We start from the raw sequence: 20,407 nt of genomic DNA on the forward strand, positions 1-20,407 counted from the left end.
CATTCACAACCCCTGTTAAATAATTCAAAACAAATATCAGCACTTTTCTTTTAAAATACAGACACAAAGGACCCAAAAAAGACGGAAAGAACTAAAAACAAGTCGCAGCCAATCAGCGCGTTGTTGCCATGGAGACCAAAATACACGCGGTCACAAATCCATAACTGCGATAAAACGGATAATTCCGTCTCGCGCGAACACTCGCATTTAATAACAATAATAATTTAAGAAAGATTTTTCTTTCTTTAACATTAGACCAGGGTCCGCAGATAGTTGTCCCGCGGTCCGGATGCGGGCCGCAGTCCGCCGTTTGAGCATCCCTGGTCTATAACTTCACATTCATCAGAGCAGCTTATTTTTAACTTATCTATTATTTATTACAACGAGTAACTGCAATCAGCTGACTGAAAGTTTACTAATTGATTCTCTATTAGTGACACAAAGCTCCCTTATAATAAAATAAATAATATTGATCATTTTATTTATTGCTTTTATAAATAATAAACAGTTAAAGTCAAATCAGGAAAAATTCTAAAAGATAAAATATTTAAAATCGTATTTTATGTTGTTTCTTAATGTTTTATTATGTAAGATTAATGTGTGGTTTTACTGCACGAGTTTATTTTAATGTGAGTGTAAAATAATTATGAATAATATAGAAACACATTTAATAATATTCCCATTATTTCATGTCGGTTTATTATATGTAATCTTACTGCGTTCACACCATGATGTAATGTGTTTTAATTCACAGCAGCTCAGTATTTTTAATCTTGTTACTAAATGTTGTATTATAGGTAGTGTTGTTATAATATCATACATGTATAGTACTGTAATGTTAGATGTGTATACCATTATTATGATATGATTTAATAATATGCAGGTTGATGGTGAAAAACATGCTATGAAAAGGTGATTAAAAAGAGTCTTTAACTGACCCGTACATGACATCAGAGCTGCTTTGATTTAACGTTCAGGATTACACTTCTAACCTGTGACGTCACTCTCACCTGTCCGTCAGGTTCGGTCCCGTGGCGACCCGGTGGACCAGCCTGTCCAACGACCAGCGACACCTGCGTGCTCCTCACCTGACTGCTCCACACCTGCAGTCACTGACACACAGGTATTCATGATACGGCCAGCAGGGGGCGCCAAAGTCTGTCACTTACCAGACAGATGATGTTAATGTTAATGATTAAGTTAAAATCTGAATATCTGCACTAAAAGTACTAATACTCCATCATGAGTACAAGTACTGCATGAAAAATCCCCCTACAGTAAAAGTACTGCAGTATTATGAGCGATGTAGTATGCAGTATTACAGTAAAAGTACTGCAGTATTATGAGTGATGTAGTATGCAGTATTACAGTAAAAGTACTGCAGTATTATGAGTGATGTAGTATGCAGTATTACAGTAAAAGTACTGCAGTATTATGAGTGATGTAGTAGTGGAGTGGTAGAATATAATAATAATTAATGTGAATGTATGATCATTAACTGAGTCTGTGTGTCTGCAGGGAGAGTGCAACAACAGAGCTCGGAGGAGACCGTCCTCTCGGGACAGGAAGATGGACGTACAGTTGGACAGACAGGTGGACAGACAGAGCGACACCCGCAGCTTCAACAGGACCAAAGGTGAGTCTATCTCTGGATGCTGATTGGCTGTTGTGAATCCTAAAATACAGTGTCCCATAAGATGCTCAGAGTTCACTGCTGAATCCTGCAGATGTTAAAAGTCTGTGTGAAGTAAGAATAAATATGTGTTCTGAGTTTGACATACCACAGAAAAGTGTGTTGTTAACCATCCTGCCAAATGTGAATGATTAAAAAAATCGCCAAATATATGAAATTAGGCTTCAAAGTTGTGTAAAAATCAGTCTGCTGTCTCTACCTCCCAAACGCTGTGGGCGTTCCCGCCTAGTCCGCTGAAGCCCCGCCCCCTACCGAGTGTCACCTGTCAATCAAAGTCACAACCTCTACCAGAAACATGGACGCTAGGCCTGAGAGCTTTCTGCGGCTAGCTCGGCTGCTAACTCGGCGGCTAACTCGGCAGCTAGCTCGGCGGCTAGCTCGGCAGCTAGCTCCGCGGCTAACTCAGCTACTAGCTCGGCGGCTAACTCTGCGGCTAATTCGGCGGCTAGCTCAGCTAACTGGCTGACTGTAGACTGTAGTAGTAGTGTGCTGAATGTATTTATACCTCTACAGCAGCAGGGCGGGTTTATGCTAAGCCTAGCTCCACAATTCAAATCTAAATGGTTGAAATGCTTTTTACACCTTTTTTAGAAATACATTTATGACCTATTTAATGTGTTTAGAAGAAAATGTCTGAATTCACTTTACACAGTGTTTAACTTCATGTTAGTGAAAGATTCACTTAAAGGAAAAGTTCACAATTCTTCAAATCTGTCTGTAAACCAGCAGTCAGGTGTCCATATGAACAGTAAACAGGTTTTAAATAGTCAGTATGAACAGGAGGAATCATAACACACACATAAACACACTTCATGTTACTTTATGCTGACTGTTGGTTTAAGACAGACATAAATAATTGTGAACTCGTCCTTTATTATAGATGTTTAAACACTTTGAGACTATAAGGTCATACAAACTTGAGTTTAGCCCTCAGAGTTTTATCTGGTTTTCTCTGCATCTTTGTTGTAAATTCAGTTTTATCCATAAACTGTATATAATAAATGGACGTAACATCCGTGACGTCACCCGTTGGTTTGTGGACTGCTGCTCGGAGGCCAATAGTATCAGATCTGAGCAGCGCCATCTTGAAAATGTCAGGTGCATGCTGGGAAAAATAAAAACAGGGATTCTACTTATATGGGCATCAGGAGGAGCATGAGGCGCCCTCCTGAACCTGTGAACCAATCAACCTGTCAATCACCAAGTAGCCACGCCCTAATGCATACCCTGCTTTATCGTCACATATAAAATCAGGGAGGCCAAAATGTCCCAAATGAACATCATACTGCATTGAAGAAGGCTTTAAACTAGCGATTGAGACCATAAACACATTTTGAAAACGTTTACTGAGGTTAGAAATCAAGTGAGAAGTTGGTGAATTCTCCATTGACTTGTATAGAGACGGAAGTCCTTTTGACACCAAAACGGTCGCCCCCTGGTGGCCTTTTGATAGAATGCAGCTTTAAGTTACTTCCGCGTTGGCCTCATTTCAGAGGACCAGAACTCCCCGCCTGGTTTTATCATTAAATAAATAAAGTGTGTCCTTGTGTCCTGCAGGTCCAGAGATGTCCAGCTGCGTCCGCTCCGGTGACTGTGCAGCCGGTCTGTGCTGCGTCCGGTATCTAACGGGGAAACGGTGCCAGCGGATCCCTGAGGAGGGCGAGGCCTGTCTGCTCAGAGGCTCCAAGATAAGGAGGAACCTGGGCCGCTGCGAGTGCGGCAAGGGGCTGGGCTGCACCGCCGACAGCCAGGGGGGTCTCAGCAAGGCTAAGGGGCAGGGGGTCTGCCTCCCCCGCCAGAACCAGAGGAGAACAAGGCATTCTGGGAAGAAGAGGAGGACGGCAGAGAACAGCTGCTGACACATTTATGATAAACTCTGTAGCACTTGTACACTTGAAACCTTTTTTACATCTGTAACAACATGATGGAGATGTTTGAAGCCTAGATCCTTCACTGCAGTCAAAGTACCAACACAGCCATGTACTAATACTTCATTACAAATAAGATATAGTAAAAGTACTGCAGTATTATGAGTGATGTAGTATGCAGTATTACAGTAAAAGTACTGCAGTATTATAGTGATGTAGTATGCAGTATTACAGTAAAAGTACTGTAGTATTATGAGCGATGTAGTATGCAGTATTACAGTAAAAGTACTGCAGTATTATGAGTGATGTAGTATGCAGTATTACAGTAAAAGTACTGCAGTATTATGAGTGATGTAGTATGCAGTATTACAGTAAAAGTACTGCAGTATTATGAGCGATGTAGTATGCAGTATTACAGTAAAAGTACTGCAGTATTATGAGCGATGTAGTATGCAGTATTACAGTAAAAGTACTGCAGTATTATGAGTGATGTAGTATGCAGTATTACAGTAAAGTAGTGGTTTGGTCCTCTGACTGATATATTATTATTATGACATCATTAGATTATTAATAGTGAAGCATCAGTGTTAGAGCAGCATGTTACTGTTGTAGCTGCTGGAGGTGGAGCTAGTTTACACTACTTTATATACAGTTAGCTAGTTTAGTCCAGTGGTTCCCAACCTAGGGGTGGGGCCCCTCCAAAGGGTCAGCAGATAAAGGTGAGGGGGGGTGAGATGATTAATGGGAGAGGAAAGAAGAACAAACTAAGTTCTGATACACAAATGTGTTTTCAGTTTTTTGGACTTCTTCTCTAATCTTTGATTTTTGCGGAAATATTGGATCGCTGAGTAGAAGGATGAATTAGCATCAAATGAAAAGACCCAAGTAAAGTACAAGTACCTCAAACTGTACTTAAGTAGATCATGACCTTTGGCGCCGACTGGACTGCGCTGGAACCAAAGAAGAAGAAGAGATGCGGCTTCATTCAGATGTTTCTACTGCATGATGTCATCGTCCTGCATGATGTCATCGCCCTGCATGATGTCATCGTCCTTCATGATGTCATCGTCCTGCATGATGTAATTTATTAACTCGTCGTCTCTGTAAAGTCGCATTCTGTGAGAAAATGTTTTAGATTGTTACATTAAAAAATGATTTAAACAATTAATCACTGATCAAAAGTGTCAATGAATTATTTCAGATAGGACAGTAATCCAGCTGTGAGGTAGGACGGTAATCCAGCTGTGAGGTAGGACGGTAATCCAGCTGTGAGGTAGGACAGTAATCCAGCTGTGAGGTAGGTCAGTAATCCAGCTGTGAGGTAGGACAGTAATCCAGCTGTGAGGTAGGACAGTAATCCAGCTGTGAGGATAGTAATCCAGTTGTGAGGTAGGACAGTAATCCAGCCGTGAGGTAGGACGGTAATCCAGCTGTGAGGTAGGACAGTAATCCAGCTGTGAGGTAGGTCAGTAATCCAGCTGTGAGGTAGGACAGTAATCCAGCTGTGAGGTAGGACGGTAATCCAGTTGTGAGGTAGGACAGTAATCCAGCTGTGAGGATAGTAATCCAGCTGTGAGGTAGGACAGTAATCCAGCTGTGAGGTAGGACAGTAATCCAGCTGTGAGGTAGGACAGTAATCCAGCCGTGAGGTAGGACAGTAATCCAGCTGTGAGGTAGGACAGTAATCCAGCTGTGAGGTAGGTCAGTAATCCAGCTGTGAGGTAGGTCAGTAATCCAGCTGTGAGGTAGGACAGTAATCCAGCTGTGAGGATAGTAATCCAGCTGTGAGGTAGTACAGTAATCCATCTCATCCTGCCCAGCACCTTTTCCACGTGTTCAGGGAGACAGTTCACGTCTGTTAGAGCGAAGACTTCCCATAGACTGTATATAAAATGGACGTAACATCCGTGACGTCACCCATTGGTTAGTGGACTGCTGCTCGGAGTCCAATAGTATCGGATCTGAGCAGCGGCATCTTGAAAATTTCCGGTGCATGCTGGGAAAAATAAAAAAAGGGATTCTACTTATATGGGCATCAGGAGGAGCATGAGGCGCCCTCCTGAACCTGTGAACCAATCAACCTGTCAATCACCACGTAGCCACGCCCTAATGCATACCCTGCTTTATCGTCACATATAAAATCCGGGAGGCCAAAATGTCCCAAATGAACATCATACTGCATTGAAGAAGGCTTTAAACTAGCGATTGAGACCATAAACACATTTTGAAAACGTTCAAAATTCTCCATTGACTTGTATAGAGACGGAAGTCCTTTTGACACCAAAACGGTCGCCCCCTGGTGGCCTTTTGATAGAATGCAGTTTTAAATTACTTCAGCGTTGGCCTCATTTCAGAAGACCGGAACTCCCCGCCTGGGACTTCCAGGATGACAAATAGTTTCTTCCTACAAGCACTAAAACTCCTCATCATCGAAAAACGTATATATAATAAGATTAAATGGTAACAGATGAATAATTAGGAAGTGATAACAGTTTTATTAGAAAAATAAAAAATTGAGGGAAAAGAAAGAAGAAAAGAAAAAATATAATAATAATAACCCTTTCATGCATGAATTATGATAAACTCAGTCAGGATTATTTTCCAAAGTATTTTTATACATCCTTAGTTCTACGTTTATTCTATAAAGAGATATTTTTTTGGAATTCATGCATTTTATACTGTAAAAAACATGAATGTAATAACATGGTAGTTGTTTAGATATAGCTGTAATTTAGTTATACAGTTGTAATATGGTGTTATGTTGGAATGGTGGCTCCTCCACTACCCTGTAGGCCTCTCTATTCGAGCTCTATTATAAACTGAGTCAGCGGGTGACAGTGATGTTTGGCGCATTGGTCACGACAGAGACAGATCCTCTTCCTGTTGCTTCTACACGTGCCAGTGCCGTAGATCCCTTGGTGTTCCAGTGCCTGAAGGACGGGAATGGTGCAAAAGAAATTGTGGAAAAACACCTTGTGATTCTTGTCCTGAATGTCCTCACAAAGGCACATAACCCTAACCCTAACCCATCTCCGGCCATTCCCAGCTGACTGATCTCACCTCGTCCCCCAGCTGGACCTTGATAGGGTTCAAAGTTGTACCTGTACCCAGAGGACCCACACTCTCATTCCCCAGGGCTTGGGGTTTTTTGGGGACATATTGACTGAAACTCTTCTGGATCAGGTGCTGAGCGGAAGGTTTTCTTAAGTGCATCCAAGACTGGTCTGACTTCGGCAAACCTGTCGGCATTTTCAGGGTCCAGTGAGTAGTTCAATGTGCTTGAATCTGTTCACTGGCATTGCATCGGATATCAAATCCAGACGAAGTGTCTCTGATGACCAGTACATTCTGGATCTGGGGCATCTGACATATGACATTACCAACTCCTCTGAGGTCAATGCCAGCTGGTCTTTTCCTTTCTGGTCAAACGTGGAGGATTCATCTCCTTCGGATGTTGAACTCCGTCGTTTTTATCAGTCATTTATTGAAAGCCTTTTAACTTACTCTTTTATCTGTTGGTTCAATAATCTGTCACTCGAGGACAGAAACAGTCTCAACAGTATCGTGAGAACCTGCTCCAAGATCATCGGACTTAAGCAGAGAGACCTCGGTTCCTTATGGGAACTACAGGTCATGAGGAAGTCACAACATTATGAGTTCTTCCGGGCAAATCTTAAGAAATGAATTTTCATTATTGCCTTCAGGGCGTTGCTATGCCAACGCCCTGGTTCTAAACCGTACTGAAAGGTACGGTTTAGAACCTGCTCTATGTGTAAAGTGCCTTGAGATAACTTTGTTGTGATTTGGCGCTTTACAAATAAAGATTGATTGATTGAACCTGCATGTAAGTGTTAGGGTTAGTCCTTTATCCCCTCTGCTGTCCGACTGCTGAACTAATCTATATGAGGTCCAGTTGTATCTGTGTGTTATTGCAGTGTGCAGCTGGATACTGTGGTGCTTTTTTACTATAGGACCTGCTGACTTGGCACATTGATTTTTGCACTTTTTCACACTCTCGCCAACTCTTCTTCTTCTTTCTTCTGTGTTTTCTATCTTGTTATTTATGTGTACGAGTATGTTGTGGTGCGAGCTGTCAAATGAATTCCCCTCCAAGGGATTAATAAAGTTATCTTGAATCTTGAAACATTACCAGACTCCTCACCTTCACTGTCACTGCTTGATCCTACTTCTCTGCTAGCACCGGTCTGTACTGGCAGCCATTCTTCATCACTGCTACCAGAAGCACACTCTTCCTCACTAGAGGCTGAAACTCCTCAATTACCCTGTAGGCCTATAAAACATGAACTACAGTCTGAAATACTTCTGATCACCACATATTATAACATACAGCAGTAACAGGACACAGCTGGGACCAGCAGCTGTTTATAGTCCAGATGCAACCTTTCTCTGTATTTAACTGGTGAATAAAACAAACGCCACTTTAAATAAGAAATCACATTAACCCTTTCACACACTGGTCCCTGCAGTGGAAAGCTAATCAAAAGCTGTTTGCTTATGTATGAAAGAGTTTTGTGGCACTTCAGCCTCCAGAGGACACCAGAGCATCATCTCATATATTATAATGTAATGTTATATCATGGGAAAGAAAAAAAGAAGTTGAAATATTTAGTTTCATGCCTAAAGAGAAAAACAAAATCCTGACCGGTTATAATTCATGTATAAAAGGGTTAAAGGTGCGTCTGATGCACCAGTTTATAATGTTAAGTATATATAAATATATCCTTATATAAGTGATGTCATGAGCTGGATGAGACAGTGGATTAAATTCTTGTTACTTGATGTCTATAATTTTCCCAGTTTATATATTTTATGTAGTATTTGATGAACTTACTGTATAATGTGTTCAATAAAGAGAAAAAGTGATTTAATATATTTTAATAAAATCCTTTAACATGTAATATTTATGATTTCATGTTTGTGGAAACCTGAAAATGATCAAAACACGTGTTTCAATTGTCAAGGCAACTCTTCAGTTTTATTTTCTTCTTTTTGACTTTGACAGAAAAAAAATAAAAAATAAAAACCGTTGTTGGGACTTTAGTGGAAAAAAGAAAAGAACAACGTTAATGCAAAAGAAACTTTCAAAGGCAAAAAGTCACAAATGCAGCAACTGAATCTCAACAAGGAGTAAAAAAAAACAGGGTGTTTGTATTTTGGGTGGGGGGGGGGGGATCAGCTGACTCTCCATCATCAGGAATGTAGAATGGTGAGGTGGGCGGGGCTGACACTAATAAGGGGCGGGGCTATCACTATAAGGGGCGGGGCTACAGGGAGTTAAGTGCTGGAGCTTCAGAGCTGGCCGCAGTCTCCGATGGCGAGCTTGCCTTTGGTTTTGCCGCTCTGGCTGCCGCAGGCCTCCATCTTCTTCACCACGTCCATGCCCTCAACCACGGAGCCGAACACCACGTGCTTCCCGTCCAGCCTGGGGGGGGGGGGGGGGGGGGCAGCGTCAGTACACACATTATACTGACATCAGCTGTTTTAAAGCACACTGTAAAAACATCTTTATTAAAGCTTCTTAAATATGAATGTTCTACTTTATTACATCATCTTCTTTCTATAAATTTAATCTTATTGGTTTTATTTGTCTGTCTTTTAATATCTTCAAAGTAGATGTTAATCCAACCTTTAAACTTATTTTTAGTCATTTTAAACACTTTAAACTAGATGTTAGCTCCAACTTTAAACCTTTTCTGTTCTTATTTATTTATATTTACATTTACATTTTTAAACATGTTAATTTTCTCTTGTGTGTATTAGTCTAATGTTTCTTTTAACACTTTAAACTACATTAACCTGTAATTAAAAGGAGATTTATTAGTTCAGTCTGACAGTAAAATGAATATTTGAGACATTTGGAGTTAACTACTAATCAAAATATTGATTAATCAGTAAGAAAAGTGATATAAAAGTAATGTTACAATAAAATAAAGTAGAAACTTGTGCATTAAGTTTGACTCAGGATTCAAACCGACGCCGTCTGTGACCCGAGGTCTCAGTACATCCTGATTATTGATGGTCGGGGCTGCAGCAGCGTGCACGTGCAGCAGCGTGCGTGTGCTCACCATGTTGTCTGTGCCGTGCAGATGAAGAACTGAGACCCGTTGGTGTTGGGCCCGGCGTTGGCCATGGACAGGGTGCCGGCGCCGGTGTGCTTCAGGGTGAAGTTCTCATCGGCAAACTTGTTGCCGTAGATGGACTTACCACCGGTTCCGTTGTGGTTGGTGAAGTCTCCGCCCTGCAAACACACACGCGGTTAGACGCTGCTCACACACACACACACACACACACACACACCTAGCTGCTGCTCTCAGACTCACCTGGCACATGAAGCCGGGGATGATGCGGTGGAAGGTGCATCCCTTGTAGCCGAAGCCCTTCTCGCCGGTGCAGAGGGCGCGGAAGTTCTCGGCCGTCTTGGGAACGACGTCGTCACGAAGCTGCAGGAAGAGAAACGCGATAAAGTCAGCGGCTCGTTTTACACACAGAGAAGAAGAAAGAAACAGAGACCAGAGGAATTATTAACGAGGATCGGTTCAGACGGTGAGTCATCGTCTGGATCGGTGCCAAAAATCTGAGCTGCTCTTTGCTCCGTGTGGAAACATGCTGGAAAGGTTATATAACGTGCTGCTGCCCCCCCCCCATAAAACACACTAACATGCTGCTGCCCCCCCCCCTAAAACACACTAACATGTTGCTGCCCCCCATAAAACACACTAACATGCTTGCCCCCCCCTAAAAACACACTAACATGCTGCTGCTGCCCCCCTAAAAACACACTAACATGCTGCTGCCCCCCCCCTAAAACACACTAACATGTTGCTGCCCCCCATAAAACACACTAACATGCTTGCCCCCCCCTAAAAAACACATTAACATGCTGCTGCCCCCCCCCCCCCCTAAAACACACTAACCCTCTGCCCCCTCCCCAAATACACTAACATGCTGCTGTAAACAGACTGCGGCTCTTTGTTCCAGCAGCGCTGCAGCATGGGGGAGGAGGGGAGGGGGGCTGCAGCAGAGAGGAATAGCGCTGCAGCCCGGAGCTCTGACTACCGGAAACACCCGTAACCCCTCGGCTGTCTGCGGCTCAGAACACCGTGGAGTCACCGGGAGCCGCCCTGCACTGGGCACAAAATGGCGTTAACTAGCTTTCTAGTTGCCGGATGTAACCTGCGTTAAAATGGCGCCATTCCGTTGGTACCGATCAGCTACCGGGAGCCATCTCACTACATCCGCATTATTCAATCAGCCCCCCCCCACCCCTGCGGAACTTTCCAGAACCTCACCGGTAACCGGCGGCGCGTGCAGCCCACTAACTTGCGGCCAGCCCGGTAACAGGCGGCGCGTGCAGCTCTAAAGCTTCATTTAAACATTATTCAATTTAACCGTTAATAATAAAATGAGTGCTCGGAGGGAACACGTCACGGAGGTTTCCCGGGCTCGCGTGAAGGCCGCGAAACAAAGAGCAGCGCGAGCTGCGCACAAACGGTCTGCGCATTCACATGTTGAATTAGCATGTATGCTAGCGGCTCAAACGTGGCCCGCGGGCCTTTGCCTGGCCGCACCGGGAGCATGGCAGCCCGGTACCAGAGACACATTAACATCACTCTACCGGAGCATTAACAGTAAGGTTACCGGTATCTGCAGTTACCAGACACGGTTCAGACCGGTAACGGTTAGCCGGAGCTAGAAGCACGTGCGCATGCTCCTTCAGGACAGTGGCGCTCGTGACAGCTCGCGTGATGCTACAGGAAGCGGCTGTTCATTCATCCCGCAGCCCCCCTCCTCCTCCCCACACCGCACCGCACAGCTCCCCCTGCACGCGCCGGCCCGCATGCCCCCAGCCCGCGTGCTTAGTTACCTCGATGACCACGCGGCCCATTGGAGATCCCTCCTGGGTCACATCGAAGTAAACTTTTGGTCTGGACATGCTGAAGTCTTACGGAGCGCGAGGAACCGAAAAAGATGGCGGCGCGTGCAGCTCGCTTATAAAGGAAACTAGTGGGCGGGGCTACCTCGCAGACAGCCAATGGGAAGCGCCGCCCCAGTTTATTGATACGTGTTTGAGCCAATCGGCGGTCAGGAAACCCGACACTCCTCCTGACTGCTTTCCTGACTCATCCAGAGGTGCGTTTGGATTCCGCACACTGGGAGGCAGTGGGGCGGGGCTTCAGTGCTTTCAGAAGTCTGAGCCTCGCGACCCCGCCTCGTGCCGGTGTCCCGGTTACTAAAACTTGAACTCGTAAGAGCCGGAGCAGCGCGCGCCACGGATAATTGACAGCTCGGTCGTCCAATCCGTGCAGCGCGTGAACGCCAAGCCCCGCAGTCATAGCGCGGTCCCGCTGTTGGAGGAAGATGCGTGTGCGCGGCCCCGCGGATAGGGCGCGGCCCCGCGGACAGGGCGCGGTCAGCTGCGCATTAAAGTTCGTGTTTGAACGTCAGCACGTGCTCAACGGTTCTTTGACATAATTAGATTTTTTAACTTCTGTAAAGTTTCTTTGAAAAGAGTTTTAACAATAAAACCTACAGATGTTATTATATTAATTATATTAATTATATTTCTTATCATGTTCAGACTGAGATTAAACAGATTTATAACTTTGTGTTTCTACTGAGCTTAAAAAGCTTCTACTGACGTATTTAAAACTTTTAATAATCATAATCATCCACGACGCTAAACAAACAGCCTCATCGCTGCATCCGCTGGTAGCAGATTTATCTTTTATCTTTTATCTTTTATCTTTTATCTTTTTATGTTTTTTTTACCCTGCTCTTAGATGTTTATATAGTTTTATCCATTTCATTGTTTTTACTCTCTGTTCTTCTCTGCCGCCGTCACAGGATCTTGTGTAATATTATTTATGTGCAATAAGCTAAACTCTGAAACACTGTGAAGCAATGTGTGATTGTGTGTAGTCGTGTATGTTTTGTGCTTATTATGTGTTGTTGTTTATGTGCAGCTGCATAAAGTTTATCTAATCTAAGTTGTGTTTGTTGTGTTTTCCACAAAAAGTCCAAAAAAGTTCAGTTTCCAGTTAGTTAAACATCGTCTGTTCCTCTCTGTCATCATTCCTCCTGTTCATTTATTACATATAAATGAAGCTATATTTATATATTTATACATTAATATATTATATATTAATATATCAGTCTGAGCTGTTTAACTTCATGTTAGTAAAAGATTCACTTAAAGGTAAAGTTCACATCTCTTCAGTGTTAAAGCATCAGTCAGTAAACAGCTTCCTGTTGTTCATAATGAAACATTACAGTCATTAAATCATCTGATCAGCTTCTATTGATCTTCATCAGTCTGAGTTATTATATCCATGATATCTGACATGTTTACTGTGTTTAGCATCAGATTCCCTCTTTGTGTTTCCTGTTGAGCTCATTTCTTTCTTTTCTTTCTTCTTTCTTCTTTTTTTTCTTGCTTCATATTAGCTTCAGATCAACTCTTCTAATGGTCAGTATGAACAGGAGGAATCATTACAGTAAACATGATGAAGGGATCTTCTAATGGTCAGTATGAACAGGAGGAATCATTACAGTAAACATGATGAAGGGATCTTCTAATGGTCAGTATGAACAGGAGGAATCATTACAGTAAACATGATGAAGGGATCTTCTAATGGTCAGTATGAACAGGAGGAATCATTACAGTAAACATGATGAAGGGATCTTCTAATGGTCAGTATGAACAGGAGGAATCATTACTTTATGATCAGCTGATATAAACTTTATTGGTTTGTTTTGAACCTGTCTTCAGTGCTGATGTCGTTGCCATGGTTTCCAGGTGGAGGCTGTGGGGTTTCTTATTGATCGTCAACCTTTAATGATCTTTGATGCTCACAGAGAAGAGGCTGTTCCACTCCCCCCCCCCCCCCCCCCCCCCCCCCCCACAGCCTGGGTGTCAGCTGTGATTGAACACCGGACAGCTGGAACAGCCCCCCCCCCTTCTTCACCCCCCCCCCCCTTCTACACCCCCCCCTTCCTGACAGTGAGCTGATCCTCCGACGCTACTGAGCATGTGCAGAACAATCTTCACTATAAAAGACTAATTGATTAATTGGGAATCGACAAGATTGATCAATAATTACAATAATGGCGCCTTCTGCACATGCTCAGTAGGAACACACTCTTCAAAATAAAGGAACAAACTCTTCAAAATAAAGGAACAAACTCTTCAAAATAAAGCAATAAACTCTACAAAATATAGTTTGTTCCTTTATTTTGAAGTTTGTTCCTTTATTTTGAAGTTTGATCCTTTATTTTGAAGTGTGTCCCTTTATTTTGAAGTTTGTTCCTTTATTATAAAGAGTTTGTTCCTTTATTTTGAAGAGTTTGTTCCTTTATTATAGAGTTGTCCCTTTATTTTGAAGTTTGTTCCTTTATTATAAAGAGTTTGTTCCTTTATTTTGAAGTTTGTTCCTTTATTTTGAAGAGTTTGTTCCTTTATTTTGAAGTTTGTTCCTTTATTTTGAAGTTTGTTCCTTTATTACAAAGAGTTTGTTCCTTTATTTTGAAGTTTGTTCCTTTATTATAAAGAGTTTGTTCCTTTATTTTGAAGTTTGTTCCTTTATTATAAAGAGTTGTCCCTTTATTTTGAAGAGTTTGTATGTTTTATAGTTTATTAATGAATAAACTAATCTGACTTTGATAATGAATCTAATGTCACTAATGTTCAGTATATAAACATATTTATCATGTTTGAGTTGTTTTATAATTATTTGTTTAGTTTTTATTGTGTTTAAAATGTTGAATTAATATCAAATGTAATATAAATAAATTCACGTCTTATTTAAACTTTGTGTTTGTGAGAAAGGAGCAGCGGCTCTCCGTTGTGTCTTTCCAGTGTGTGTTTATTAAATTACAAAGGTTATTATTATTATTATTGTTATTAGCATCATAACTGAATCATGATCATGTACAGTTTATTCACTGACACCACAACTGTCTGGACTCTATCACTTTACAACATACAGAATAATGACCATGAATTATTATCACACGTACAAGCTGCTGCTGACGGAGCAGGAAGTGACCTCACCGCAGGAAGTGACCTCATCGTACAGACATCGTGAGCTCCACAGCTGACAGGAAGTCACATTTAAAACATTAAACAGTAACTTTTCAAACACTCATATCTTCCAATTGTAAACATCTCAGTTTTATATCTTTATAAAATCTTTAACGTTAAATCTGTCGGTTATTTTACGTTGAAAAAAAAAAACACAACTTCCGCTTCAACGTTGATGTCACTTCCTGTCACCTGTGGAGGTGAAGAGGTGAAGATGTCGGCCATGTTGTCTGCAGTCTGGTCACATGGTCTCTCCTCTCATTGGACACAAAGACCCGCCCTACCCTGCTTCTGATTGGCTGACGTAGATCTCCTTCCAACAGCCAATCAGAGGCAGGCGCGTCTTTTTGTTTGCGGCTTAAATGTAATAAAACATGTTGCCATGGTAACTGTGATGTTTAGCGTCTTCCTGCCGTTCAGTGATTGGCTGAAATCTTTTACGTCGCCTCGTAGCTTCAATAATTTTAAACTTTATTAAACGTTACAGAGACGATGCGGTTCGGTTCAAATTATTAAAAAACAAGAAAAAAAGAAGCTTCACATCGACTTTAATCATTCCTCCTTTTTATACTGACTATTAAAAGGAATTTATTCACTGTTCATATGGACACCTGACTGCTGGTTTAACAGACTGGGAACACTGGGAACACTGGTTAGTGTCCTTTAAGGTTAATTAAAGGACAGTTAAAGTGTCCAAACGGTTTGATCAGTTCTCAGAAATGTTTGTAAACTTATTAAATTAAACTGAACGATCAATATCACAGATTCTGTTCTGATCATTTTATATCTGACTTTATTTTATTAGTTAATCAGCCGAAGTTTTTCTGTCACTTTGACAAAAAATCAATTCAAATCTAAAGTCTGTTTTTATTATTTGTACCAAACTGCTCCGTCGTCTCTGTTACGCTAACCGTTAGATTAGGAGGAAGAGGAAGAGGAGGAGGAGGGAGAGGAGGAAGAGGATGAAGAGGAGGAGGAGGAGCTGCTCTCTCTCCGCTCATCAGAATAAAAACTTGTTAACAGACGATTGGCTCGTTTACGATGACATCATCTGACGAGCAGCTCGTTAAAAATTCAGATTAAAACATCTGGAATCCAAAATCAGCCAATCAGAGAGCAGGAATCCAACATCAGCCAATCAGAGAGCAGGAATCCAACATCAGCCAATCAGAGAGCAGCATGCTGACTGACAGCAGCAGCCTGTTTATGATTCCATTTAAAAAAGTGTGTGCGTGCGTGTGTGTGTGTGTGTGTGTGTGTGCGTGTGTGCATCTTGGGGACGAGGTCACGCTGCCTTCAGGGTCATCAGGTGAAAAACACGTCTGTTGGTTTAAAGCTCATCTTCGACTGTTCGTACATTTAAAACTCATTTTTAAAGCAGACGACCGCACTGCTGCTTACATCACTGTGACATCACCGTGACATCACCGTGACAAAAACAGACCAGACAGACGTTCATAGAAAAAAACAGATCAATGTAAAAGCTGCTGGATGATTTGTGAGCAGAGACGTGACACGAGTTAAAGCAGCAGTACGGTGATGTCACAGCTCTGATGTCACAGCTCTGATGTCACAGCTCTGATGTCACAGGTGTGATGTCACAGCTCTGACGGGGGAATGGAGGATGAACGATCAAAATACACTTTCAGAGAATAAAAAACAAAAATAAAATAAAGTTACCATCAAAGTTCATCATAGTCACATCAAAGAGTTTCATATTTAAAAGTTTCCTTCTCGTCGCGCCGCTCCTTCCTGTGCAGACGGCGGCCATGTTGGGCCCGCTGTCACGTTGGCGGCGGCGGCGAGGAAACAGGAAACAGGAAACAGAGTTTATGTTTTTCACAGTAAAAGTCTCTGTGTTAGTTTCAGTTGTTCTCGAACAGACTCAGCAGGTCGTCGTTGTTGTTGTTCGGGAGGTCCGGAGGGCCGAGGTAGGAGAGCAACTCATCAGGGTTCGTCAACTCTGGAAGCAACTGACACACACACACACACACACACACACACACACACACACACACACACACACAAACACACACACACACACACACACACACACACACACACACACACACACACAGAGAGACACACACACATATATATATTATTATATTATATTATATTTAATATAAAGTTATAATGTAAGATCATGGGTTAGGGTTACCATGGTAACCCAGAGTAAATGTAATATTTAGAACAATTGTATTCCATTACCTTTATTTAATATAAAGTTATAATGTAAGATCATGCCAAACTAGTTGATATGGTGTTTTATTGACTATTTACTGTTTTTAAGCAAGTTGAATTATTTGGTACAAAGTTTTTATGGTTACACCACTTAGACATTTTTGCCATAATCCTCTAATATATTCTCTCTAAATGGATTAAAAGCAGAAATTTGATGCTGGGTCCACAAAAAAAGAATGTGTGAAGTTATTCATACGTTTATTTTATCATTTTAACCCTTCAAATTTAAACTAAACCTCATGAACACTAATATAAACATCACTGATCAGCTGTTAATAATCAATAATCAATAACTGCAGTCTGCTCTCCACTCACGTCCAGAGAAGGTTCGGGAACCTCTGCAGCCCCCCCCCATCCCGAAGGAGCCGTCACCATGGAGACGGGGATTCTGGTTTCCGCGCTGCATCATCTGGTTGCCACCCCCCATCTGAGGGTTGCCATGGAGACCCTGCGACTGCTGCTGGGAGAGAGGGGGACCATGGGAAGAGGAGTCCAGACGGCCTGAGACGGACATCTGAGGAGGAGGAAGAGGAAGAGGAAGAGAGAAGAGGAGGAGATAGGAGGAGGAAGAGGAAGAGGAGAGAGGAGAGGAGGAAGAGGAAGAGGAGGAGAGAGGAGAAAAGAGGAGAGGAGGAGGAAGAGGAGATAGGAGGAGGAGTAGGAGGAAGAGGAAGAGAAGAGGAGGAAGAGGAGAGGTTCATGTATTGATCTGACTGTTTTCTTGTGATAAGATGAAGATGATGAAGACGAAGGTGTACGGAGTTATATTAGTGCCTCATCAGAGAGACTGAGCAGACGGACCAATCACAGACTGGGAGGAAGCATCCTGATCTGAGCCTGAGCCAATCAGAGCGGAGACACCGGTCACATGTCCCATGAGGCACTAACACCACTCCATACTGATGAAGATGAAGATGAAGGTGTTACAGTACCTGTGCAGCCATTGGGTGAGGGGGGGGCTTGTCGGGGGTGAGGAGGGCACTGGACAGCTCAGACTGGTAGGAGAGGGGGGGGAGGGGAGGAGAAGTCCCCCCCGACCCCCCCGGGAGTCCCAGGACCACTGAAGTCTGAGAACCCCGTCTGACCGGGGTAGGACGGAGCTGAGGGGGGGGGGGAGAGATCAATAACTCTGATTAATAACACTGATTAATAACTCTGATCAATAACTCCGATCAGTTATCATCATCAATAGGTCTGTATGAGCGGTACCTGGTCCGGGGTAGTCGGGGGTGTTGCCGCCCCCTGCAGGCAGGGAGGAGTACTGCATGGGGGAGGAGGCGGCAGCAGAGGAAGAGGAGGAGGAGGAAGGGTTTGGGCCCAGAGAGACGATCATCTCCATGACGCTGGGCAGAACCATGTGACTGGGACTGACGGTCCGACAGCGCTTCAGAACCGGACCGTCTGACTCTTCCTTCACATGAATGTCCGGCTTCACAGGAACCGGCTTCCAGCTGCACACCGGGTCGATGGTGATCTCCTCGTACTCCGAACTGAGAGAGAAGAACCGTCAGAACCTGATCACCTGATACCTGATCATTGATCACCTGATCATTGATCACCTGATCATTGATCACTGATCACCTGATACCTGATCATTGATCATTGATCACCTGATCACCGATCACCTGATCACCTGATCACCTGATACCTGATCATTGATCACCTGATCATTGATCACCTGATCATTGATCACCTGATCATTGATCACTGATCACCTGATACCTGATCATTGATCATTGATCACCTGATCACCGATCACCTGATCATTGATCACCTGATCACCGATCACCTGATCATTGATCACCTGATCATTGATCACTGATCACCTGATCATTGATCACCTGATCACCTGATCATTGATCACCTGATCACCTGATCATTGATCACCTGATCATTGATCACTGATCACCTGATCACCTGATCATTGATCACCTGATCATTGATCACCTGATCATTGATCACCTGATACCTGTTTTTTATCACTTTACAGATTAAACATATTATTTTATTTTCGGGGCTTAATATTTATAATAATCACCATATTTCAGTAAACTGTATAAACGTTTGAACGGTTCTGTATGAGCTGCAGTAAACCTGCTGATCAGATCCTCAGACTGAACTTTAACGGACCATCACAGACAGAACCTAAAGAGAGCACAGCGCCCCCTGCTGGAGGAAGCCTGATGAGCTACAGGTGATAATATAAAATATAAAGGACTTCATTATAGTTACAATATGACTTTTTCTCTTCATGTCGAACATCGAATAAAAACTGATCTCTGATCACCTGATGCTCATCATGAGGTTAAAGGTTACGGTCCGAAACAGGAAGTGCTCCTGATTTAACCGTTACGTGTCTATTGAAGGAAAAACTTTCTTACTTCTGAACGTAGATGAGGATTCCCAACATGTACTGATCCACCTCCAGACCCTCCAACAGAGCTGTTTTACTGAGGAGCACAAAGGTTACAGAGTAATCTTATAGAAATTGTGTGTGTGTGTGTGTGTATATGTGTGTGTGTGTGTGTATGTGTGTATATGTGTGTATATGTGTGTGTGTGTGTATATGTGTGTATATATGTGTGAGTGTGTATATATGTGTGTGTGTGTGTGTATATATGTGTATATATGTGTGTATATATGTGTGTGTGTGTATATATGTGTGAGTGTGTGTGTGTGTGTGTGTGTGTGTTAACATACTTGCACACAGGGCATCTCCATGTTCCTCTCTCACAGTTGAGCTGCAGGTACGACTCCAGATCGAAAACACTGCAGACACACAGACGTCCGTTACTATCAGCTGTTATTGATTGATTGATTGATTGATTGATTGATTGATTGATTGCATCATGTGACCTCACAGTGCGGAGGCGTGTGATTGGCTGACCTGTATGTGCCCTACAGTCGTGACCTCTGGCCGGCAGCTGGATGCGGCGGAAAGTGATCGGACACTTCAAAGAGACTCTGATGGCGGTTTGCTCCACACCGTCCTCTCCGTTTAACCCGGGGTCCCAGGGATGGAGCCGCTGCTGAAGTTCCTCTTTACTGTCACATGATCATATGAACACGTTACTTTACTGTCACATGATCATTATGAACACGTTACTTTACTGTCACATGATCACATGAACACGTTACTATCAGACGGGGAGGTCCAGTCCTCTGAAATGAGGCCAACCAGGAAGTAACTTAAACTGCATTCTGTTTTGACTGTTCCTTCCTTCCTTCCTTCCTCTCCTTTCCTTCCCTCTTTTCCTTCATTCCTCCCTCCTTTCCTTCATTCCTCCCTCCTTTCCTTCCTTCCTTTCCTCCCTTCCTTTCTCCCTCCTTTTCTTCCTTCTTCATTTGGGACATTTTGGCCTCCCTGATTTTATATGTGACGATAAAGCAGGGTATGCATTAGGGCGTGGCTACGTGGTGATTGACAGGTTGATTGGTTCACAGGTTCAGGAGGGCGCCTCATGCTCCTCCTGATGCCCATATAAGTAGAATCCCTGTTTT

At 42.9% G+C, this 20,407-nt stretch overlaps 2 protein-coding genes and 1 long non-coding RNA gene across 3 annotated transcripts in view; all 3 read right to left on the reverse strand.

Annotated features, from left to right (window-relative positions):
- LOC133979436 (uncharacterized) overlaps positions 1-20,407 on the reverse strand; it is a 1,726,912-nt gene that overhangs the window by 1,661,018 nt on the left and 45,487 nt on the right. The window lies entirely within an intron of this gene.
- ppiaa (peptidylprolyl isomerase Aa (cyclophilin A)) lies at positions 8,443-11,554 on the reverse strand. The gene is made up of 4 exons (XM_062416936.1): positions 11,447-11,554; positions 9,903-10,022; positions 9,648-9,820; positions 8,443-9,004 (listed from the first exon to the last, which is right to left on the reverse strand). Exons 1-4 carry the CDS (start codon positions 11,513-11,515, stop codon positions 8,872-8,874), a joined length of 495 nt encoding a protein of 164 aa, XP_062272920.1. The 5' UTR covers positions 11,516-11,554; the 3' UTR covers positions 8,443-8,871.
- On the reverse strand, positions 14,500-17,292 carry LOC133978656 (uncharacterized). Its single transcript, XR_009925031.1, has 2 exons — positions 17,222-17,292; positions 14,500-16,635 (listed from the first exon to the last, which is right to left on the reverse strand). It is a non-coding gene; the product is annotated as an uncharacterized LOC133978656 (long non-coding RNA).

This window comes from Scomber scombrus, chromosome 4, assembly GCF_963691925.1.
Source record: "Scomber scombrus chromosome 4, fScoSco1.1, whole genome shotgun sequence".
NCBI lineage: Eukaryota > Metazoa > Chordata > Actinopteri > Scombriformes > Scombridae > Scomber > Scomber scombrus.